This window comes from Mirounga leonina, unplaced genomic scaffold (assembly GCF_011800145.1).
Source record: "Mirounga leonina isolate KUSES-001 unplaced genomic scaffold, KU_Mleo_1.0 Mir_150, whole genome shotgun sequence".
Classification (NCBI taxonomy): Eukaryota; Metazoa; Chordata; class Mammalia; order Carnivora; family Phocidae; genus Mirounga; species Mirounga leonina.
Window position 1 is genome coordinate 27267664 of NW_023270374.1, and position 23801 is coordinate 27291464.

At 43.9% G+C, this 23801-nt stretch overlaps 2 protein-coding genes across 4 annotated transcripts; one reads left to right on the forward strand and one right to left on the reverse strand.

Moving 5' to 3' along the window:
- Positions 1-933: 933 nt before the first annotated feature.
- NFS1 (NFS1 cysteine desulfurase) lies at positions 934-20883 on the reverse strand. Of its 2 annotated transcripts, none has more exons than XM_035006216.1 (13): positions 20711-20883; positions 19982-20091; positions 19138-19254; positions 17559-17642; positions 13924-14076; positions 10807-10900; positions 10004-10138; positions 6541-6698; positions 5735-5840; positions 5574-5655; positions 4600-4683; positions 4114-4203; positions 934-1908 (listed from the first exon to the last, which is right to left on the reverse strand). In XM_035006216.1, exons 1-13 carry the CDS (start codon positions 20805-20807, stop codon positions 1845-1847), a joined length of 1374 nt encoding a protein of 457 aa, XP_034862107.1. In that variant the 5' UTR covers positions 20808-20883; the 3' UTR covers positions 934-1844. The 2 variants fall into 2 exon arrangements, with proteins under 2 accessions (XP_034862107.1, XP_034862106.1); XM_035006215.1 differs by lacking the exon at positions 20711-20883 and adding an exon at positions 20291-20669.
- ROMO1 (reactive oxygen species modulator 1) lies at positions 20880-22490 on the forward strand. Of its 2 annotated transcripts, none has more exons than XM_035006217.1 (3): positions 20880-20970; positions 21159-21289; positions 22298-22490. In XM_035006217.1, the coding sequence occupies exons 2-3, from the start codon at positions 21159-21161 to the stop codon at positions 22404-22406; spliced, it is 240 nt and encodes a 79-aa protein (XP_034862108.1). In that variant the 5' UTR covers positions 20880-20970; the 3' UTR covers positions 22407-22490. The 2 variants fall into 2 exon arrangements, with proteins under 2 accessions (XP_034862108.1, XP_034862109.1); XM_035006218.1 differs by having other exon boundaries at positions 20892-20975.
- The last annotated feature ends 1311 nt before the right edge of the window (positions 22491-23801 follow it).

The window sequence follows — 23801 nt, forward strand, 5'->3', positions numbered from 1 at the left end:
TATTTATTTGACACAGAGAGAGAGAGAGCACAAGCAGGGGGAGCGGCAGGCAGAGGGAGAGGGAGAAGCAGTCTTCCTGCTGAGCAAGAGCCCGACACGGGGCTCGATCCCAGGACCCTGGGATCAGGACCTAAGCTGAAGATAGACGCTTACCTGACTGAGGCACCCAGGCGCCCCCCAGGCCACCTTTTTAAACTGAACCTATACTTAGTTATATATACTCTTTGCAGGTATAGTATAGTGCACTGAAAACAAAACCTACTAAATGCAATGTTGTATCCAAGATTGGCTCCTGGAATAGAAAAGGGGCATTAGTGAGAAAACTGGTGAAATCGGAATTAAATCTGAAGTTTAGTTAATACTAATGTACAGATGTTAATCTCTTAGTTTTGACAAATATACCATGGGAGTTTTATATTAGATGTTAAAATTAGAAGAAATTGGGTGATGGACATCTAACTCTGTACTATCTTTGCAAACTTTATATCTAAAATTATTCAAATTAAAAAAATTGTTTAAAAACCTCCTCCCCCTATCCATCTGCATTTACCATACTTCTAGCTAGTAGCTTTCAAACTTTTTTGACCATCAATCACATAATACATTTGCAACCAGGTATACACATTCAAATATAAAATCAAAATAAAATGCTTAAGGGGCACCTGGCTGGCTCAGTCAGTGGAACATGTGACTCTTGATCTCAGGGTTGAAGGTTGGAGCCCCACATGGATGTAGAGATTATTTAAAAATAAATAAATAAGGGGTGCCTGGGTGGCTCAGTGGGTTAAGTGTCTGACTCTTGATCTCAAGGTCAGAGGTTTGGGCTCCACACTGGGTGTACAGCCTACTTATTCATAAATAAATAAGCAAGCAAAATACTTAAAATATGTGTGATATACTCTGTTTTTTTCTCTTGCTTTTTTTTAGTGCTGGTAACTATTCACCTATAGTGTCAGACCCACAAATGGAAAAACTACTCTAGCTATATTAGCCTATTGGTTTCTCAAACACATCATGCCTTTTTAAACCTCAGGCCCTTTATTCTTCCAGCTCCTTTTCATTTCTCATTCATCTTTAGTTCTTTCCATGGCTGGAAATCACGTTTTTGCTTATGTAATACCTCCTTGAAAAGTCATTTATGGGAATCAAGTGGAGTGGTAGTTTGTTCCTGATTCCCAACCACAGGTTGGAATTTTCTCTGAGACTTTCATAAAGTCACAAATTAAATACAGGAAGGTGATTTTATTTTTCTGATCTGCAAATTAACAATTTTTAAAAAGAAACAAAGTATTAGAATAGTGGGTGGAGTCATATAGATATTTCTAGCTCCATTAGGTCAAAAAAAATAAGGGGGGACAAGAACAGGAGACAAGCCTTCTAAGAAACTTGCTGTCAGTCTATAATCAACATGAAGAGGTGAACTTTGGAGCCAAAAAAGAAATTAAATAGTAGTTGATTATGCTTGTTCCTGAAGGAATTAGTCTTGCTGACCAGTAGTAAGCAACAATTCAAACGTCCACATAGAGCACTGAGGTCTCTGAACAAAGAACCTTCTTCCAGTTCCTCTGGCTTTCCCCACCAAGAACACCCATTCACCATAAGACCAGAGAAGGACTCCTAGAGAGAAATGGTGAGTGTTCCCCACCAAAGGAGCTGAGGCTCAGGAAAGATAGTTTTCTTGTGTTTCTATCTTAGGCTGATGGTGGGCTGATGCTGAAGTCAACTGGGCTACACAAATTCTGGTTAGAATATGAAACACCCACTGGCATAACAAGGTATCCAGATGTGCATGGGTTGGTGAGGCAGGAGAAGCGAGGTCAGCACAAAGTCAGAGGCCCACTCTTCTAATGTTGGGTCCACTTGATGCTCTTGAGGTCAATGCCATCCTGCACCATCTCCCAGAGAGGGCTGCCAAAAGAAAGAGACATTGGGTGAGTAAGGGTTTAGACAGGAAACAACCGACACTGGTCTCTGACCCCTGAGCCCTGAATTCTCTTCATCCATTCTTGTCTCTCCACTTTCTTGCCCTGAGAGACCCAATATAGTGGTTAGCAAGTCTTTCCCAGCTCTCTCTCTTTTTTTAAAGATTTTATTTATTCATTTGAGAGAGAGAGTGAGAGCACGAGCAGGGGGGAGGGGGAGAGGGAGAAGCAGGCTTCCCACTTAGCAGGGAGCCAGATGTGGGACTTGATCCCAGGACCCTGGGATTGTGACCTAAGCCGAAGGCAGACGCTTAACCAACTGAGCCACCCAGGCGCCCTCCCAGCTCTCTTTAAATCCTTGGCAGCTTTAGCCTCTCCACAGCTGCCAACAAACAATAACTGGATAGCCCAGGCTCAGCTCCAGTGGGGCCAAGCCAGTGGCATCAGGTTGTGGTCATATTCAAGAAGCTCTCATCCCATTCATGACAGACTATGGACACAGTTTCCCTGGTAGTACCAAGACCCTTGGAACCTGTGTAAGCAGCAAGTTTCAGCCTCTCTACTCATCCCTATCACACATGGACCACTTTTCACACTTCTTTCTGGGTTTTGCTCTACTTCTCTGTTAGATCTAGAGCTTAGCCATAATTACCTAGGTATGTAGCACCCTTAACCAATTCCTATCAGCCTCATCTCCCCAGAGTTGGACTGTGCTTCCAACATCCCTGGTTCCAATTCAAAAGTACCTTTTGGATATTAGAACTGAGCATCCCATCTCACACAAGAACTGCTGCTGATAAATCTGCTAAGCTCTGACTCCCTTCAGCTTGAATGCCTTAGATAATATTCCCAGACCAGATTATTACTTCAATGTGTTATGAATATGGGATTCTGGTTTGGATTTCCCCAGTTAATATTCTTCTACCCAATTTCATTCTGTTCTTGGCTTATCCCTCTCCTTTATGCCATGCATTCCCAGCATGCCTTTCTATGTATGACATTTTCCATGGCTCTTAAAATTAGCCATCTCTTTTCTGTCCTTTCTCTTTAGAGGTCACTTATTGTCATAGACTCACATTGTAAAGCTTTAGCTGAGGGCTAATGAGACCAGGCTGAATTCAGTTTGTAAAGGTCAGAAGAAACAGGGTGAAGATGCTGAAGCCACAGATAAGAAGAATAAGGCTTTGCAGCATGGTCAGTAGAAATGCCCTTTGAATGTGTCAAAGAGTACCAAAAAGCCAAGCCAAGGAGGAATCTTGAGCCTAAGAAAACTAAGCAAGCTGTAGATGTTTAAGCAATACAACTAGACCCTGGGAAGGAAAATCCAGAGCCCAGAAAGGCCTAGGAAAGTTCATAAAGGGAAGAAGGGCATATACCCGAACTTCCTCACTCTCAATAACTAGACCAAGAGAATCCGGAAAGTTGAATTCAACCAGGATGGAGCCAGACTCTGAAAAATTCCAGAGGCCTCAATGTCCCCAAGAAGAAGTAGAGCTCTATGGCTATTAAGGGAAGCCCCGGTGGCAACTGGCTGACAAAGCATCTCTTGACCTTGCTTATAAAGCACCTTCACAAAGAACACTCTGAAGAATAGTTCTTAATCTTTTGAGAATTTGATGAAAACTATGAACCTTCTTTCAAAGAAAATGCAAAACAACACAATATTTAGCATACAATTTCAGGGCTATCATGTACCTCCCAAAGTCTAGCCACACAACCCAAATTAAGAATCCCTATCTTAAAGAGAGTTTTTCTCTACTTAGTCTAAAAATCGCTAATTTTGTATTGATATTAATACTATAATAATGAAAAACATCTGAATTTACATAGTTCTTTAGTTTTTAAAAACACTTTGTCCTATTCCGAAAACAAGTAGCCAAGGAGATCCACTATCTGGCTTTGTGGAACTTTTATTTATGTATAGAAGTATGTATGTATGTATGTATGTATGTATTTATTTTTAAGTAAGCTCCATGCCAAATGTGGGGCCTGAACTCACGACCCTGAGATCAAGAATCTCATGCTCTACCGACTAAGACAGCCAGGGGCCCCAACTCTGTGGAACTTCTAAATCCTAAAATCCAAGTATTCTCAAAGGTTGGTTTCTGGCTGTGTGAATACATAGCTGGAGGATAAGAGAGGAGCCAGCACTACAATTTCTTCCAAAGGCTCTCTGGTGCATAGTGCATACCTCATTTCTCGAAGACGCTTCACATGGTGAATGCACTTCTCTACTGTGTAGTCCACTTCCTCCTCTGTAGTGAAACGGCCAATGCCAAATCTGAAAAAAGGCACAAGAGAAGAGCTCTGCATCTGAACTCTGGCACCAGGGTAAATCCATTCAGCAAATACTCAATGAGGATCTATTCCACAAAAGACACGGAAAGAACATAGCCAGAGTTTCTCAGAACATCGGTCTGTGGATCACCCACAATAGCGTCACCAGAGAAGTTTCTTATACCTCCTCCAGTCCTAGTGAATCAAAATCTCTGAGTGTGAGACTCAGAAATCTTCACAAACTTCCCAAGTGATACTCGACGAAGTCTGAGAACCACTGCTCTAGAAACTTTCAAGAAGCAAGAAGGGATAAGGAAAACAAGTCTGAGGAGACTATAATAGGAGATGAATAATACAAAAGAGGATGCTTTTCATAAATGTTGCAGCTCAACTGACTGACCTGATAGAAGAGTGAGCTAAATCCTCATCAGTGCCAATTGCTCGAAGGACATAAGAGGGCTCCAGGGATGCAGAGGTGCAGGCACTGAGGAGAAAGACAAGGACCTTGTTCACTTCATCATCGACATCTGCTTTTAGTCACAAACCCCTAGTCTTTTTTATTTTATTTTTTTTAAAGATTTTATTTATCAGTTTGAGAGAGAGAAAATGAGAGACAGAGAGCATGAGAGGGAGGAGGGTCAGAGGGAGAAGCAGACTCCCTGCTGAGTAGGGAGCCCAATGCAGGACTCAATCCCGGGACTCCAGGATCATGACCTGAGCCGAAGGCAGTCGCTTAACCAACTGAGCCACCCAGGCACCCCCACAAACCCCTAGTCTTGCTCCCACCCCCAGGTCCCTGAAGTCATTACATGGAGATAAAAGAGACATTCTAATCTGGGAGAGCTAAAGGGCCCAATGCTGCCTGCATTTTCTGGAATGTGAACCTAGCTCCTCTGGCCCTTATGGAGGATATCCTTCTTGGGCAAGGACATTACCAAAGTATGAAAGAACATGATACCACATGAGCTGCGTCTGACAACCAGGAGCAGCAGAGAACCAAGTGCTCACTCCCCTACAATTGAACACACCATCAGTACCGGCCTAGACGGCAGCTAAACCTTTGGTGGCCTTTGGAGCATCCTTCAATTCTGGAGGTCTGCAACAGAACAGCTAGTATAACACTAGAACAGATGCACGCATCTCCTGGGGCCACAAAAGGCACAAAATTCTACCCCAGGAAGCCTTCTTAAGGTGGCAAACTTCAGCCAGTGCCAAGCCAGCTAAAAAATCAGCACTTACAAAATGACCTTTACACTTAACCAAGAGCTCTTGTGCCTGTCATCTCCACACTAAGAAGCTTAATAATCTGTTACGCCACTTAGGGGCCAGGCTAATGAGCCCTATCATAGTTCCTGTCTATCCAGTCCAACTCACCTCCCTGAGGATAAGGCGACATCCTTGAGTGCCATCAGCAGACTCTCCCCTTCCACATATGCAAAGGAGAGGTTGATACAGCCTGGAGAGAGAATCACTGTAAGAGGAGGTTCAAAGTCTTAGGCTCTTCCAGAATGGGGATAGAAAGGGCATGTCCATACCTGGGTAATGGTGCTCAGGGTCCCCATTCATCACCACGTCCGGAAGGCTCTTCATTATCTTCTGTGTCAGCCGCTCTGCTAACTTTGAGATCCACTTATGGTCGTACTGAGGAGCAGGCAAGGGAGGACTAAGCATAGTGACTGACCATTAACAGCTCAGAAACATACAAGATGAGGAGCCCTTTTCCTGTGCTCAGAAGTGACTGTGCATCAGGCCCACCCATCATCCTGTGTTACTCATGGAGACCACTGTATGCCCAGTACTGAGTACAGCACCTGGCACGCTAAGGTGCTCAATAACTGGACACATGGTAAAAATGAAGGGGGGGAAATCGGAGGGGGAGATGAACCATGAGAGACTATGGACTCTGAGAAACAAACTGAGGGTTTTAGAGGGGAGGGGGTAGGGGGATGGGTTAGCCCGGTGTGGGTATTAAGGAGGGCACGTATTGCAAGGAGTACTGGGTATTACACGCAAACAATGAATCATGGAACACTACATCAAAAACTAACGAAGTAGTGTATGGTGACTAACATAATAAAATTAAATTAAATTAAAAAAAATAAAAATAGCTGGACACATGGTTCCAATAAGCTAAAAATAAATGAGCCAATAACTACTGAAAGGACCTGGATTTTGGAGCCCATAACACCTCCCTCAGAACAAGATGCCAGCAGCACTGGGACAAGGATGGGTTTCCTAACCCTCCTCTTCTAGCAGAGGTCTGACTCAGTTGTGCTGAGAAGCCTCAATAGGAGACCCGAACAGGGGAAGAAGTTGCAGAAGGGAATTGCCCTCCCCATACCTCCATCTCTTGCTGGGCCACCTCACATGCGGCCCCCAGCCCCACCACCAAGGGTGTGGGCACTGTCCCAGACCGCATACCCCGCTCCTGCCCCCCTCCACTCTGCAGGGCCTCCACACGCACACGGGGCCGGCGGCGAATGTAGATGGCACCAACCCCTGGGAAACAAAGTTTGTTACAAAAGAGAAAAAAAATGCAGATGAAACAAAGTATCACTTTCAAAAGGGGTCAAAATATTCTTTCAACTTTTCTGTAAGCTTGAAATTCTTCAAAATAAAAAAAAATGGAGGAAAAGGAGAAAAAGCAGTAAAAGCATAATATTTAGAAAAATTATTGGGGTGCCTGGGTGGCTCAGTCGTTAAGCGTCTGCCTTCAGCTCAGGTCATGATCCCGGCGTCCTGGGATCGAGCCCCGCATCAGACTCCCTGCTCAGTGGGATGCCTGCTTCTCCCTCTCCCTCTCCCCCTGCTTGTATTCCCTCTCTCGCTGTGTCTCTGTCAAATAAATAAATAAAATCTTAAAAAAAAAAAAAATTTAACATCAGGAAGGTAAGTACTAGGAGTAATAACCGAATGGTTTAAACTAGCTCCCTATGCATGTCTGAAATGACATCATGCAATGTATCATTAATTCATAAGAGCAAAATATCAGAAACAACTCAGATATTCATCATCAGGGGAATGGGCAAATAAATTATGATATAGTCCACACAATGAAATACAAAGCTGGTGTATAAAAGAGGAAGCTCCTTCTGTACTGTCACTATAAAATTTCCAAGATACACTGTTAGAAAACGGGTGAAATCTGAATAAAGTTTGTACTTAAAAACAAAAAATTATTAGGTGAAGAAAGGAAGATGCAGGACAATGAGTATACTATGCTATTTTTTTAGTAAAAACATAGGGGTAGGAGGAGAAATATATATGTGCTTGTAAACATATAGAATAATTCTAGAAAAATATTCAAAAAACAGCCTCCCCAGAGGAGAACTACATTAATGGTAGAAAGATGTGAGAGACTTTCCAGCCTTGTACTTTTTTGTAGCTTTTGAATTTGGAACCATGTAAATATATTACCTTGTCTAAACAGAATAAATTTTTTTTTAAAGATTTACTTATTCATTTGAGAGAGAGAGAGAGCAAATGGAAGAGGCAGAGGGAGAAGGAGAAGCAGACTCCCCACTGAGCAGGGAGCCCGACATGGGGCTCAATCCCAGGACCCTGAGATCATGACCCGAGCTGATGGCAGACGCTTAACCGACTGAGTCACCCAGGCACCCCCAGAATAAATTTTTTTTTAAATGGGCGGGTGACCGGCTGGTTTAGTCAGTGGAAAATGCGACTCTCGATCTCGGGGTTATAAATTCAAGCCACACGTTGCGTGTAGAGATTATGTAAAAATAAAATCTTAAAAAAAAAAAACAACAAAACAAAAAAAACCAAAAACCTTTGGGGAAAAAACAGAAAGATCAGAGTGGAATTAATTAGCACACTCTCCCAAAGTGTATCAAAGCTTAAAAATGTATGTAACTTAAGGGGCGCCTAAGTGGCTCAGTCAGATGAGTGTCTGACATTTGGTTTCAGCTCGGGTCATGGTCTCGGGGTTATGGGACTGAGCTCCATGTCAGACTCTGCACTCAGCAAGGAGTCTGCTGGAGATTATCTCCCTCTCCTTCTGTTCCTCCCCCTGCTTGTGCACACTCTCTCAGTCTCTCTCTTTCTTTCAAATAAATATAAATAAAATCTTTTTTCCCCCAAGATTTTATTTGTTTATTTGACAGAGAGTGACACAGCGAAAGAGGGAACACAAGCAGGGGGAGCGGGAGAGAGAGAGGCAGGCTTCCCGTGGAGCAGGGAGCCTGATGCGGGGCTCGATCCCAGGACCCTGGGATCATGACCTGAGCTGAAGGCAGACGCTTAACGACTGAGCCACCCAGGCGCCCCAATAAAATCTTTTTTTTAAAAAAATGTATATAACTTAAGACTTGGCAAACCAACTTATAGGAATTTCATGCCAAAATATGACCATGAATGTGCAAAGATAGTCACAAAGTAGTCACAGGTTTTAAACAGAGTGGCCACTTGGTGAAGCTCATCTTCTTCCATCTGCAACTAAGAAGTTGCAGAACAACTTCTTAGGCGGAGATTGTAGGTACTATCTACCAAAACTAAGGCAGTACTCCCCAAATTTATTACAAAGGACCCCAGTTTTGAAATAATTTATGTAACAAACTACACTTAATTAAGAAATATTTCATTTCCTCATCAGATTCAAGTATCCTCACTATGTGAATCTCTGCAGTTCCCAAGTTCAGAGAGCACATGCTCTGACCCCACATCTGGATAGTGAAAGATACCATGTTATCTAAATCCACTGAAATCCTGATTTCAGAAAGCAGGAGTTTGGATAGTGAGAGATACCTATACACATGTAAATGCTGATCAGAGCTTCTGCTCAATTGGTTTTGTCAAAATACGTATTCCCATAATAAAAGCCAATAAAGGCAACATATTGATTAAAGATAGAATGCCTATCGTGTTTTTTATAATAAAAGCTCACAGAAACACTTGATAACCTCTGGGAACCTTGAGAAGAAGCCATCTTATATATTTCCAGCAGCTATCACAGCTTTTTCCTCAGGGTGTATACCCCAATGACATACCCTATGAACATAGAAAGTGTACCAGCATTACCAACCCCCACAGGCCCTCACCCCAGAGACAGAGGAATTTTATGGCTACCTCCATAAAATAGAAAACAAGATTGGAGTGAAAAGAATTCTAGCTAAGAAACAATCCTGGGCCAAAGAGGACCATAGGGAACAGATAAGTATCCTTGAGAGACTAACAGGAACACATTAAATATAGACATAAACACCAAGAGATGTAAAAGCCCAGTCTTCCCCTAGGCTACAGAAAGACACAGGGAATGGAGGACTCAAAGCACATTGCTCTGAATATCATAGTGGGGCAGACAAGATAGCTGGCCTTATCTAGTTAAATCTGATATGATAAAACCCTTTGTTCCTCAACCAAATTAACCTTCACTTGCTTTCTAAGGATTTTCTTTCTTTCTTTTTTTTTTTTTAAGATTTTATTTATTCATTTGAAAGAGAGACACAGCAAGAGAAGGAATACAAGCAGGGGGAGTGGGAGAGTAAGAAGTAGGCTGGGATCATGACCTGAGCCGAAGGCAGCCACGTAACGACTGAGCCACTCAGGCGCCCCTCTAAGGATTTTCTAAAGATACCATGGAACAATGGACTACTATATACAGTTAACTGCAAGAGTCTACAAATAGGCAAGTGTTCTTGGTTATTGCTAAAGGACACTTGCATTCTGCAAGACACTATGATTATACAACTTCCTCTGAGAGCAACAATAGTCCCAAATAAGTTCAAGAAACACCTATCAAGGAGTTTACTGCGAGGTCTGAGAGAAGAAACTCCAGGAGAGGCTGGTACCTTTGGGACCATAGATTTTATGACCACTGATGCTCATGAGATCAATTTTCATGTCATTGACGTCAAGTGGGATTTTTCCAACAGCCTGGGCTGCATCAGTATGGAAATATACCTTTCTGGAACTGCAAATCCGCCCTGAGGAAACAACAGAAGGGAAGAATCATAGCACAATGCTGGGAAGTCACCTGGCAGTGACCCAACAACATACCATGAGTTCTAAGGCAAAACTGCATCTGGCATTAGCCTTTAGCCATACAGTAAATAACTTCTCACTCTCTCTCTTCCTTCTCTCTTCCTCCCACTCTCTCTGTCATTCTCAGCTAGTTTCCTTCACTAGAAAAATTAAGGGCAAGTACACATCACCAAATCAAAACATCCCTGATATTCTGATGTGTAAGACTCTTACCTTGTTAACACGGGCCTTTCCATATATCAGACCAACTTTTATATCCTTCTTAATTTAAAGGAAGCAAAGATTAGCAGAGCTATTTGCTAATGTGCCTTAGGAGTTACAGGGTGAGTCTTGAGCTCTAAGTGAGCATAATAAAGAGATGTACTAAAGTGACAAAGGTGAAAGAGGAAGAGAAAAAAGGGCGGTGTTTTGTTTGGGGTAGCAACTGCAGTTAAATGAAAAGAACAGAAAGAATACTAGACCTGGATTCAAATACTGCTATGCCATACACAATAGGTCTTTGAACAAGGAACTAAAACTCCCTTTCCCTTGATCTCCCTCCTAGACCACTCTTGCTCCTCATATGGACCCCAGTGGTGGGCAAGCATCAAGGTCTACCCATGGTACTCACCTATTTCCGCAATGGGCTGCTTCACTCCAATCTCATTGTTCACAGTCATGACTGAGACCAGGCTGGTATCTGGCTGGATGGCAGCCTCTAGTTCCTAAGAGTATCAGGAGCAAGGAGACTATATAGTACCAACAAAGTCCTACCTAACTCAGACTGTAGGCAAGCTTAGTCTTGGAAAGGGGCCTTTCACCACCCACTTATCAGTATGGTTAAAATAAAAATAGTGACAACACAAAATACTGGCAAGGATTCAGAGAAACCGCATCATTCACACACTTGGTTATTACTACTAGTAGGAACGTAAAATGGCATAGCCATGCTGGAAAACAGTTTGGCAGTTTTTGTCTCTTACTAAACTAAACATGAAATTACCATATGGCCCAGTAATTGCACTGTTGGGCATTTATCTCAGAGAAATGAAAACAGATTCACACAAAAAACCTATACATAAATGTTCATAGCAGCTTTTGTCAGAACAGCCAAAACCTAGAACCAACCCAGAGGTCGTGCAACAGGTGAACGGTTAAATTGTGGTACTTCTACCACATGGACTACGACTCAGCAACAGAAAGAACAAACTACTGAGACATGTTAACAACCTAAATGACTTGCCAAAGACTTATGCTAAGTGAAAAAAGCTAGTCCCTCAAGGTTACATACTTTATGATTCCATTTATATAACATTATTGAAATGACAAAATTAAAGAAATGGAGTTCAAATTAGTATTGTTTTGTTTTTGTTTTTCTTAAGATTTTATTTATTTTTTGACAGAGAGAGACACAGCGAGAGAGGGAACACAAGCAGGGGGAGTGTGTGAGAGGGAGAAGCAGGCTTCCCGCTGAGCAGGGAGCCCAATGCACGGCTCGATCCCAGAACCCTGGGCAGACACTTAACTGACTGAGCCACCCAGGCACCCCAAAATTAGTGGTTTTAAAAGAACATGAAGCATCACTGTGGTGATAAAACTAATTTGATTGTGGTGGTAGTTACACAAACCTATGTGTGATGAGTGAGTAGAGGTAAAACTGGGGAAATGAGAATAAGATTGGCAGACTGTGTCGATGTCAATACCCTGGTTGTGCTATTGTACTATACTTTTTCAAGATATTACCATGGGGGACAATGGGTAAAGGGTACATGAGATCTTCTGTACTATTTCTCACAACCACATGTGAATCTACAATTATTTAAAAATTAAAAGTTTAATAAAAAAAGAGAGAGAGAACCTTTCCTACATAAGGTTGTCAGAGTAAGCTGCAAACAACAAAGTAAGTAGCAAAAAACAAGGTTATTGGTGACAACACTGAGGTAGGGACCTCATTGGACTAAAATGTTTCTCATAATGGAATTATTAATCAGCCTCCCAACATCTTGCTTTCCTGGACATTGGTCTACTAGAGGGGCTCAATGTCATATTTCTCTCAGCTTCTTGTTTGCTTCCTTCATAGCATTTATTCCAATTTGTAACTACTTCATTTATATGTTTGTTTATATGTTAACTGTCCCCTTCACTAGAATGTAAGCTCCCTGAAGGCAGGGACTAAGCTTGTCTTGTTCATCCCGCTATCCCTAGTGCCAAGCTCTATGGAATAAATACTATAAGGTGAAAGAAAAGCAAATGTTAAGTATTACGAGAAATAAAAAGCCAGAAAATACATGCTCCTAGTATTCAAGAGACTTAACCTAGTGGAGAGATAGACATAAACATATAACAGAGCACAGCAGTAAAAAACAATAGGAATTTAAGGAATTTAGAGAAAAAAGATATTAATAGGGGTTGGGGCAGCCAAAATGATTTCACCAAAGAGCTGAACTTGAGCTAAGTGGTTAAGAGGGAGAGAATGGGCGCCTGAGTGGCTCAGTCATTTAAGTATCTGCCTTCGGCTCAGGTCATGATCCCAGGGTCCTGGGTTTGAGCCCCACACTGGGCTCCCTGCTCAGCGTGGAGCCTGCTTCTCCCTCTCCCACCTGCCCTTGCTCTCTCTCTCTCTTAAATAAATAAAATCTTTAAAAAACAAACAAAACAAAAAAACACTAGCAAACCAAATCCAGCAACCTATCAATCAATGTATAAACCATATTAATAGAGAACAAAACCCCATGGCTATCTCAAAAAACACAAAAAACCAACTGATAAAACCAAAATGCATTCATGATAACAACAAAAAAAAATCAACAGACTTGGAGGAGAACTTCTTCAATCTAATAAAGGACATTTATGCAAGAACGGCTATGAAAAATCCAGTTAACATCATACTTAATGAGGAAATCTTTCACCCAAGATCAGGAACAAAATGAGGGTGTCTGTTCTCACCACTTTTTTTTTTTTTTTTAAAGATTTTATTTATTTATTTGACAGGGAGAAACACAGCGAGAGAGGGAACACAAGCAGGGGGAGTGGGAGAGGGAGAAGCAGGCTCCACACAGAGCAGGGAGCCCGATGTGGGACTCGATCCCAGGACCCTGGGATCATGACCTGAGCCGAAGGCAGTCGCCCAACCGACTGAGCCACCCAGGCGCCCTGTTCTCACCACTTCTATTCAACTTTGTACTAGAAGCTCCTGCCAGGCAATTGGGCAAGAAAAAATAAATAAATAAAGGCATCCAGGTTGGAAATGAAGTAAAATGATCTCTACTTGCATATAACACGGCTCTGTCCACAAATTGTATCTTAGGATTTGACTAGGGATGCTGGTATCCAAAATCTGGTGAACAAGATGCGTGAACTCCCTACCCAAAATATACATATAAGGATATGGGCCACAAAGGAAATATTCTTCACAAAAACTACACCTCCTCTTTAGAGGGATGAGAAACATCAGTACAGGGGAGGAAGAAGCCAGAGCTTTTCCATGGTGAGTGTTGAATCCCTAGTATCCTGCACACACACCCAGTGGCCCTCAGACAAACCAGGAAGCACTGACAAAGCTGAGAAAAACTCCTCCAGAGAAAAAGAAGATAGTGCACACTCAGGGGGAACATATGCTCAGCTTCTCTCCCAGGCCTATTTCTCTAAGCTCCCCCTCACCATTAGATCTAGTCCTTCAAAGCTCCAGCTGAGGCTGAAGACAGATTTACAGGCTGAAGTCAAGCCCCTCCTATTTTGCCCCTCCTACCTTCAGGTCGATGATCCCACTCTTCTTCACCGGGAGGTATGTGACCTGAAAGCCCTCAGCTTCCAGTGAACGGCAGGAATCCAAAACACATTTGTGCTCTGTCTGAGTGGTGATCAAGTGCTTTTTCCGTGACCTATAGAACCTGGCCACCCCCTAAAAATTGGTGGTGGTGGAAGGAAGGAAGGTATACTCAGGAGAAACAGCAAGGACTTCAATCCCACTTGAAAGAAAAAGTGGGAAAGAGTTATATGTTCCAACATCAATTCTGTGACACCAATGTACTACAATCAACAATTCTGACATTAACTACCGTGAATTATTCAAATCCTGCAGATTAAGGGGCTCAGTCCCACAAGACTAACCCCACTTCAGATGTCAGCCACAAGGCCCAGGTGTCACAAGCCAGCCTCCAGTACTTTTGCCCAGCTGGCTACAAATTTTGGACTTCCCACAGCCCCCTAAGGTTCAATAATTCACCTAAATGACTCTCAGAACTCGCTGAAAGCACTACACTATTACAGTTTTATTATAAAGGATACAATTCTGGAACAGCCAAATGGAAGAGATGCATAGGGCGAGGCCTGAGGAGGGGATGGGCACAAAGTTTCCATGTCCTGTCTTTGTGAATCTAGGCATGCCACCTGCCCAGCGCATCCATGAGTTCACCAACCTGGAGGATCCTCTGAGCCTTACTGTCTGGAGTTTTTATGGGGGTTTCATTACCGAGGCATGACTGATTGAATCACTGGCCACAGGACTGAACTCAATCTCTGGTTCCCCTCTCCTGCCCTGAGGGAAGTAGGGCTGAAAGTTCCAACCCTCTAATCACAAGCTTTGTTCTTCTGGAGCAGCCAGCCAGTCCCTTGCAACCAAGAGTCCACATGAGTCACTTCATTACCATAAATTCAGAAGGTCCAAAGAGGTTTGTTATGAATAACAAAAGACACTTCTATTATTCAGGAAATCCAAGGATTTTTGAGGCTCTGTGCCAGGAATTTTTATATAAAAAAATATATTTTTTATGATACCACAGGTAGAAAATAGGGAACATGCCTATCCTTGCATCCCAGGAAAAAGCTTCTCTCTTTATTTCCACTTAATAGTAAAACATGCAAATATGGTGACACTGATACCCAAAGCTGCCAGTGTAGAAGTAAAACTCATATACTCATTCCTTGCTGATGGAAGTAATTATGCTATCATCTCTTCAGAAAATCATTTAGAAAGATGTCTTTTTTTTTTTTTAAAGATTTATTTATTTATTTATTTGACAGAGAGAGAGAGAGACAGCGAGAGAGGGAACACAAGCAGGGAGAGGGTCAGAGGGAGAAGCAGGCTTCCCGCCGAGCAGGGAGTCCAATGCGGAGCTCGATCCCAGGACCCTGAGATCATGACCTGAGCTGAAGGCAGTCACTTAACCAACTGAGCCACCCAGGCGCCCCTAGAAAGATGTCTTAAAAGCTGTATTCACAGTCTTTAACTGTGATTCCTCATTTCAGGATTTACCTTAGGGAAATATTTCAAAAGACAGGTCAAGCTATAGAGATGAAATATGTTTTTGCTGTATTTACAATCGTTAAAAAAAAATGGAAAGATTACTGCTAATTGAATTTAAATTTTTTAAAAAAGGAAAGATTAAACACATCCAACAACAGAAATATGAATAGTAAAGTATGATAACACAACTCCATGAAAAAGAAGGTAGTTATATTAAAAATTATAAAGTTTGGGGCATCTGGGTGGCTCAGATGGTTAACCATCTGCCTTTGGCTCAGGTCATGATCCCAGGATCCTGGGATCAAGCCCCACATCGGGCTCCCTGCTCAGCGGGAAGCCTGCCTCTCCCTCTCCCACTCCCCCTGCTTGTGTTCTCTCTCTCACTGTGTCTCTCTCTGTCAAATAAATAAATAAAATCTTAAAAAAAAAATTATTAATTTATTTTAGAGAGAGAGCACAAGCAAGTGTGGAGAGGGGCAGAGGGAGAGAGAATCCTCAAGCAGACCCCTGCTGAGTGGGGAGCCTAAAATGGGGTTCAATCCAAGGACCCAGAGATCCATGACCTGAGCCGAAATCAAGAGTCAGCCACTTAACTGACTGAGCCACCCAGGCGCCCCTTGGTTAAGCAACTAACTCTTGATTATGGCGCAGGTCATGATTTCAGGGTTGTGAGATTAAGCCCTGCATTGGGTTTCAGGCTGGGCACGGAGCCTGCTTGAGAGTCTCTCTCTCCTCTTCCTCTGCCCTTCCTTTACCACCTCCCATTTGTGCGTGCTCTCTCTAAAAAAAAAAAAAAAAAAAAAATTATATATATATATATATATATATATATATATACACACACACACACACAAAATCTTTCACAAATTAAAAATTTTTTAAAAGGGGTGCCTGGGTGGCACAGTCAGTTAAACGTTGTACTCTTGGTTGGACTCTTGGTTTCAGCTCAGGTCATGATCTCTGAATCATGGGATTGAGCCCTGTGCTGGGCTCTGCGCTCAGCATGGAGTCAGCTTGGGACTTACTCTCCCTCTGCCCCTCCCCCTTCTAAAATAAATATATCTTTTTTTTTTTAAGATTTTATTTATTTATTTAATTGACAGAGAGAGAGAGAGACAGCGAGAAAGGGAACACAAGCAGGGGGAGTGGGAGAGTGAGAAGCAGGGTTCCGGCCGAGCAGGGAGCCCAATGTGGGGCTCGATCCCAGGACCCCAGGATCATGACCTGAGCTGAAGGTGGTTGCTTAACTAACTGAGCCACCCAGACGCCACCCCCCTTTTTAATAAACTTCAAAAAAATAAAAGAAACAGGAAAAACTTGCTGCAAATAGATCTCATCAGAAGAAAAGGGAAGGTGGGAGGAGGGCAGCCCTGAAACCACATATATAAGTGTAAAGCTGGTAACCAGAAGCAGAGAAGCATGCCCAATTGCAAATGGATTTTGGACTTCACTGTGATTAGATCAAAAGGATGGTGAAGGGGCACCTGGCTGGCTCAGTCAGTAGAGCGTGTGACTCTTGATCTGGGGGTTGTGAGTGGGAGACCCACATTGCATATAAAAATTACTTAAAAAAAATAAAATTTTAGGGGTGCCTGGGTGGCTCAGATGGTTAAGTGTCTGCCTTCGGCTCAGGTCATGATCCCAGGGTCCTGAGATCGAGCCCCACATTGGGCTCCTGGCTCAGCAGGGAGCCTGCTTCTCCCTCTCCCTCTGCCTCTTCCCCTGCTCATGCTCTCTCTCTCTCTGTATCTGTGTCTCAAATGAATAAATAAAATCTTTAAAAATAAATAAAATAAAATCTTAAAAGAAAAAAAGGATGAGGAAAAGGGTTGAGTCACCATTATCCACTCCCTGAAGTAGCTTCCACCCATAACACCAGGGTTAATGGTTAAAGAGCCACTTCCTTTCACATCCAACTACCTCACTAAACTTAGTTCAACAGGAACAAAGATTTAAGGTGGAGTAGATCACAGAGGATTGAAGGAAGCAACAAATCAGAAAAAGCGTATGTTTGCCTGTGTCTTTTTTCAAAATAGGGTAGGGGTGGGTAGCTGGGAAATACATTTATGAGCCCAAATGATGGAGGGACACCATCTCCCAAGTCAGGAAAGCCCAGATATGCCCTCTGGTTCTCTTACCTTAATTGCTATGTTGTTAGATTCAGTAGCGCCACTAGTGAAAATGATCTCACGAGGATCAGCCCCAATCAGAGATGCTACTTGCTGCAAACCAAGAAACAGAGATAAATGACATCAGTTTCCCAGGCAGGAGTGCAACTGCAGACACAGCTGGGACAGGAGCTCTGGTTCAAAAAAAGCTCCACTGCATCCTATCAACTGCCCAGGAAGAAGCTGTGCACCCACTAGGGTCAGACAATGGGTAGATTTAGTTCCATCCCAGGTCTGAGGCTCTTTCCCTGCCTAATACAAAATAATAATAATGGTTATTTATTTTTTAAAGATTTTATTTTATTTTTTTTACAGATTTTATTTATTTGAGAGAGAGAACATGAACAGGAACAGGGGCAGAGGGAAAGGGAGAAGCAGACTCCCCACTAAGTAGGACCCTGGCAGGGCGTCTGCCTTCGGCTCGGGTCATGATCCCAGGGTCCTGGGATCGAGCCCCACATCGGGCTCTCTGTAAACAGGAAGCCTGCTTCTGCCTCTCCCACTCCCCCTGCTTGTGTTCCCTCTCTCACTGTGTCTCTGTCAAATAAATAAATAAAATCTAAAAAAAATAAGTAGGACGCTGGGATCATGACCTGAGCAGAAGGCAGAAGCTTAACTGACTGAGCCACCCAGGCTCCCCAAAGATTTTATTTTTAAGTAATCTCTACACCCAGCGCAGCATTCAAACTCACAACCCGGAGATCAAGAACCACATGCTCTACTGACTGAGCCAGTCAGGTGCCCCAATATTGGCTTTTTATTTATGCTTGTATGTATTTATTTATTTAAGATGTATTTATTTATTTGAGAGAGAGAGAGTGCTCGCAAGTGAGTGAGCGTGAGCGGAGGGAGGGGCAGAAGAAGAGGGAGAGAGAATCTCAAGCAGACTCCCCACTGAGCGTGGCTGAGTGTGGAGCCCAACATGGGGCTCCATCTCACAACCCTGACATCCTGACCAGAGTCGAAATCATGAATCTGATGTTCAACCAACTGAGCCACCCAGGCGCCCCACAACACTGGCTTTTTAGAAAGCACTTATTGAGGGGTACCTGGGTGGCTCAGTCAGTTAAGCAACTGAGTCTTGATCTCACTCAGCTCAAGTCTTGATCTCAGGGTCATGAGTTCAAGCCCTACATCGGGCTCCATGCTAGGCATGAAACCTACTTAAAAAATAAATAAAATAAAATAATAAAATAAAAAGCACTTACTGAGCTCTTAGTATGTATAAGCATGTGTTAATAAACACATCATCAGCAGTATCTCATTGAATCCACACAAAAACCCTAAGGAATAGGAACTTTTACAATCTCCATTTTCAATGTGTGGAAATTGAGGCTTAGAGAAATTAGATAACATTCCAAAGTTCATTTAGTTAGGAAATGTAAAAACTAATAAAATGCCTTCAGAGAGACTCCCAGGCCTGCTCTCTAAATCTCTTTCTGAAAGAGCCCCAAACCACTTCCATCTCCACCCAGAGCTATCCAGGAAATGCCTCCCACAGTCCACCGAACCTCTGACATCAGAACCTCCTAGAGTCTTCTATACTAACCTGGCGAGCATGTTCCATGGCTGCCTCACTCTCCCAGCCATAAGCATGTGTCCGGGAGTGTGGGTTCCCATAGTAGTTGACTAGGTAAGGGAGCATGGCATCAAGCACCCGAGGGTCCTGAGCACAAGAGAACAGATCAGTCTCCTTGAGTCCATAGATCACTCAGGCCCCACTCCATCCCCTCAGACTTGCCCAACCTGCCTCAACACACTCCCAACCCTTCACACACTGCCTAGATTGAGCTTCAAACATTCTTCCATCCCCTCAGGTACTAAACAAATATCAGCCTAATATACTCCCACTCTCAACCCACCTTTAATTATTCTACCAGATGATTATTCTACCATCTCCTCAGGTAATCTACAAACTTTGCCTTGTCCTGACAGCTGTTTCTGCACGTGTTTCCATTCCTACCAGGTGATGGGATCTATAAGGGCCAGGATATGACAAGAGTCCCCATGTTGATGAAATCTTCCACTAATATTGAAGTGCTTATCATGTGCCAGGTTCTGTTTAAAGGGTTGCTTTATGTCTTTTAATCTATTTAATACCTATCCAAATTCACATAGTAAGTAGCAATCCAGCTAATTCCAGAGCCTATGCTTTTATTCCTACTATAGTGCCTACACTGAAGTGATTTCACCAAGGTCAATAGCTAGTAAGTAGTAGAGCCATTTCTAGTTTATTACAACTTAAACCTCCTGACTTCTGGCTCATTGCTTTTCCCAACACACACTTCGAAATGGCTCTCACTTCTGCAGGATCCAGTCATTTCTGTGCATTGTCACTTCTGCAATATAACTGTTATAAACAGCATTGGGGAAAGCTGTTCCTCCATCCTTACCAGAGGAGTTGTAGCTTGCACATCCATATACAGAGGTCGCAGCATTGACTCCGCCTGCGGGGCAGTGGCTGTATCTGAGGGAACAGCCGGCTGAGGAAAATGGTCTACAGCTGACAAAAAAAAAAAAAAAAAAAAAAAGGTATGGAGTGGCCAAGCGTGAGAAAACCTATGGATACAGGGAATCCAAGACAGCAGAAGGTGAAAGCTGGATGAAGGGGAGATGAGCTGAAAGGATGCTGGGGTTGAAGCTCAGTGGAAAAGAAAACAAAACATCACGGAACTTAAACTGTAAAAGGAAGGGAGACAGACCATGATCTGGGAGGAGGATGTTGGGACAATATTCGAATTGCTTCGTTGGGAGCTGGGAGGGATCCGAAAGGGCAAAGCCATTTACAAGGACTAAGGAGACAGAGTAGGTAAGATCTCCGTCAAAGATTAGTGGCTGGACGACCAGCATCTCTTAAAGTTGGCCAGGAGAGGTCTGAAGGCCGACCGAGCTTCCAAGGATCCGAGGGCCTGTGGGGCAGGATCTGAAGGGCGACGCGGCGAAGTCAACGAGTCTGAGCGCGAGCCTGAGGAAGTTTGAGGGGTGCAGCCAGAAGGCAGGGTCAGGGGGTCTGGGTAATGGGCGTAAGAGGGAGGCTCCGTAATACTCAGGTGCGTCGCCACGCCAAGGGGGAAGGTCCGCGCCTGCAGGGACGGTGGCGACGAGCAGGGCCCGGAGCGTACCGCGCAGGCGCAGCCCCCGAGTGGGCGCAACAGACTTGGGCCCCGGAGCGACCCGCACAGCCGCGGGCACCCGCCTCCAAGCGGTTCGCAGCAGCATGGTCCCGCAGGCAAAGCCCCCCACCCGAAGCGGCGGCAGTCCTCAGCTACGCGCTCCCGGAAGTTCTGCTCCGTGCCCCGGAAACAATTCCTCCCTCCGCGGGCGCGCTCCGCCTCGCGTTTTGTGTGAGACGTAGAGTTGAGCGACCGAAGCCGCGAACGAGGTGAGGTGGGGGGTACCGCGGCGCGGGGACCCGAACGCTAAGAGGGTGATGGAGTCGGGCTACGTGTTTATTTTCCTCTCTGGACTTCCCCGAACCCTTGGATCCGCTCCCCACCCCTCCTCCTCCGGCCCCCGCCCGACTCGGGCAGGCGGCTAGGCCCACACTCCCCTAACCTTCGAACCCCGCAGATGCCGGTGGCCGTGGGGCCCTACGGACAGTCTCAGCCGAGCTGCTTCGACCGCGTGAAGATGGGCTTTGTGATGGGCTGCGCAGTGGGCATGGCGGCCGGGGCGCTCTTCGGCACCTTTTCCTGTCTCAGGTGAGGGGCGCGGGCGGTGATCTCTGGGCGGGACTACCGGACCTTCCCGTCCCGCGCCACTTGGCCGGGCAGCCTGGATAGAGTCTACTTCGTTTCAATTCCCTCGCTGTCCTTTAACGAGCGAGAATGATTTCCTACTCACCTTGCCTCGGCGCTTGAGAATACGAGTTCTGACTCAAACTGAATGTCAGAAAATCTGACTCTACTCCTGTAACCTTAACCACGTTATAGTTTGGGTTTTCTTAAGAGTAGAAAGAGGTAACATCTACCTCATAGAGTTGTAAGGATCAAATCAGAGCAAACTTAGGACAGAATGTGGCATTATTAAGTGCTCAATAAATGGTTGTTGCTGCTGTCGCTGCTGTTATTTCCAGTTGTGCATAGTGAAACAAAGTTGAGCAATTTTACTGTACTGCAAACAAGGTATAGATACCGAGCAGATAAACTCTACATCTTAAATGTCATTTTCACATGTAGTAGAGATTATTCCCATTTTTCCACAATGTAAGTTACCATTTACTGAGCACTTACCCAGTGTGAATCACTGTTCTAAATGCTGCATGTGTTCTCCTGTGGTTATGATCCCCATTTTAGTTAGCACAACCTGTAAATTGCAGCGCTGGGGCACGAACACAGATCTGACTCCACAATCATTCCTTTAACACCAGGAAACCATCAGACAAATTGGAGCCTATGGGTGTGTGTGTATGTATATATATCCTGGAGGTAAAAGCAAAACAAAAAACTAGTTTCACTATATACTTTGCATCAGTTGCCTCTCACAAACTGAAGGCAGGTCATAGGATATTCATTAGAATACCCCTAGAGACCTTGATGCATCTTTTTCCTTGTCATTACCTGCCTCGGGTGGGAATAATGTCTTGCCCAACTTCAAGAGTGCTTGATTTACTTTGAAAACAAATTGGAAAAGGGCAGTTAATGCCGTTTCTTGTATTTTTATTCCCATTTATTCCCAGTTGGCTCCATACTCATTTCCTCCTCTCTTAGGATCGGAATGCGGGGTCGGGAGCTGATGGGCGGCATCGGGAAAACCATGATGCAGAGTGGCGGCACATTTGGCACATTCATGGCCATCGGGATGGGCATCCGATGCTGATAAGGGCAGTGGTTGCCCAGTACAGCTACTCCTTCCCATCAGTCCCAGCTCATGTACTATAATAAAACAAGTCTTTGAGTAGTCGGAGTGTGTTAAAGGCATTTTTTCTTCTGCCTATACCCAGCTTAGAGAAAGCTGCTGAGATGGGCCAATGAGTAGGTTTGGGGTCTGTTTCTCAAATCCTGTCTTTGGTAAATCCAAAGTTAGAAAAATTTTCCATGCCTGGAACTTTTTGTAGATTCTAATAAACTCTTGTTATTCAACCCCATAAGGTTGATGCTGTTCTTACCATTTTAAAGGTGAAGAACTAAGTCTAGATTTCCTCAAAGTTGCACTGCAAAAGGTAGTGTTAACCCAAGGCTCATTTCCAAAGGTATGTTCATTGTCCTTCAGATTTTGTGCAGACTTAAGAAAAAGAACAAAACCATCCACCGGGAAACAAATTCAAACTGACACAATATAGCTTAATGGCATAAACCTCCCAATTTTCTAACCAGCCATCCATGAGGATGTCAGTTGTATAAAATGACCCACCCCCCATATACACACAATTCTGTTAATTGGGTTCCGAAGGTAGGTTCCTTGTAGTAAGGACAAGTACCTCTCCCCTACTCTGGCCACACAGCCCTTGACAGATTGTGCTATAAACTGCATTGCCCCTCAAGGAAAATGGTAATGTTACGATGGACATAAACTACACTGGCATATTTGGGGGGTCATGAGGACACTACCAGAATAGCTACAACAGCTAGATTTCCCAGAGTGGGATGTTCTCTCAGGATGGATTACCTGTAAGATTCACTGAGAATTCATTTGAATTATTTTCTGTCACACTATTCAAATTACTTGTACTACATTTGCTTTAATACCATTTACAACCCAAATTTCATTGTGGCAGTGGGGAAATTTTTACTTTTCTTTTGCCACCTCTTTTTAACATCCACCTATGCTGACCCAGCTCACTGGAAAATGACAGAACAAAGCAGATAGGACACTTACCAAGAATAAAAAATTTAGGGCGCCTGGGTGGCTCAGTTGGTTGCAACTGCCTTTGGCTCAGGTCATGATCCTGGAGTCCCTGGATCGAGTCCCGCATCAGGCTCCCTGCTCAGCAGGGGGTCTGCTTCTCCCTCTGACCCTCCCCCCTCTCATGTGCTCTCTAATAAATAAATAAAATCTTTAAAAAAAAAAAAAAGAATAAAAAATTTAGTGGCGCCTGGGTGGCTCATTTGTTGAGCGTCGCCTTTGGCTCAGGTCATGATCCCAGGGTTCTGGGATGGAGCCCCGCATCAGGCTCCCTGCTCCGCAGAAAGCCTGCTTCTCCCTCACCCACTGCCCCTCCTGCTTGTGTTCCTGCTGTCACTGTGTCTCTGTCAAATAAAAATCCTTTAAATA

Coding starts and splice junctions, on each gene's coding strand:
- NFS1 (XM_035006215.1), bottom strand. CDS start 20,438: ATGCTGGTCGTCCAGCCACTAATCTTTGACGGAGATCTTACCTACTCT. Junction 10,901..13,923: donor GTGGGATCATCGACCTGAAG/GTAGGAGGGGCA, acceptor TGATACTCTTAG/GAACTAGAGGCTGCCATCCA. Junction 4,684..5,573: donor GTCGCCTTATCCTCAGGGAG/GTGAGTTGGACT, acceptor CTTTCTCCTCAG/TGCCTGCACCTCTGCATCCC.
- ROMO1 (XM_035006217.1), top strand. CDS start 21,159: ATGCCGGTGGCCGTGGGGCCCTACGGACAGTCTCAGCCGAGCTGCTTC. Junction 21,290..22,297: donor GGCACCTTTTCCTGTCTCAG/GTGAGGGGCGCG, acceptor CTCCTCTCTTAG/GATCGGAATGCGGGGTCGGG.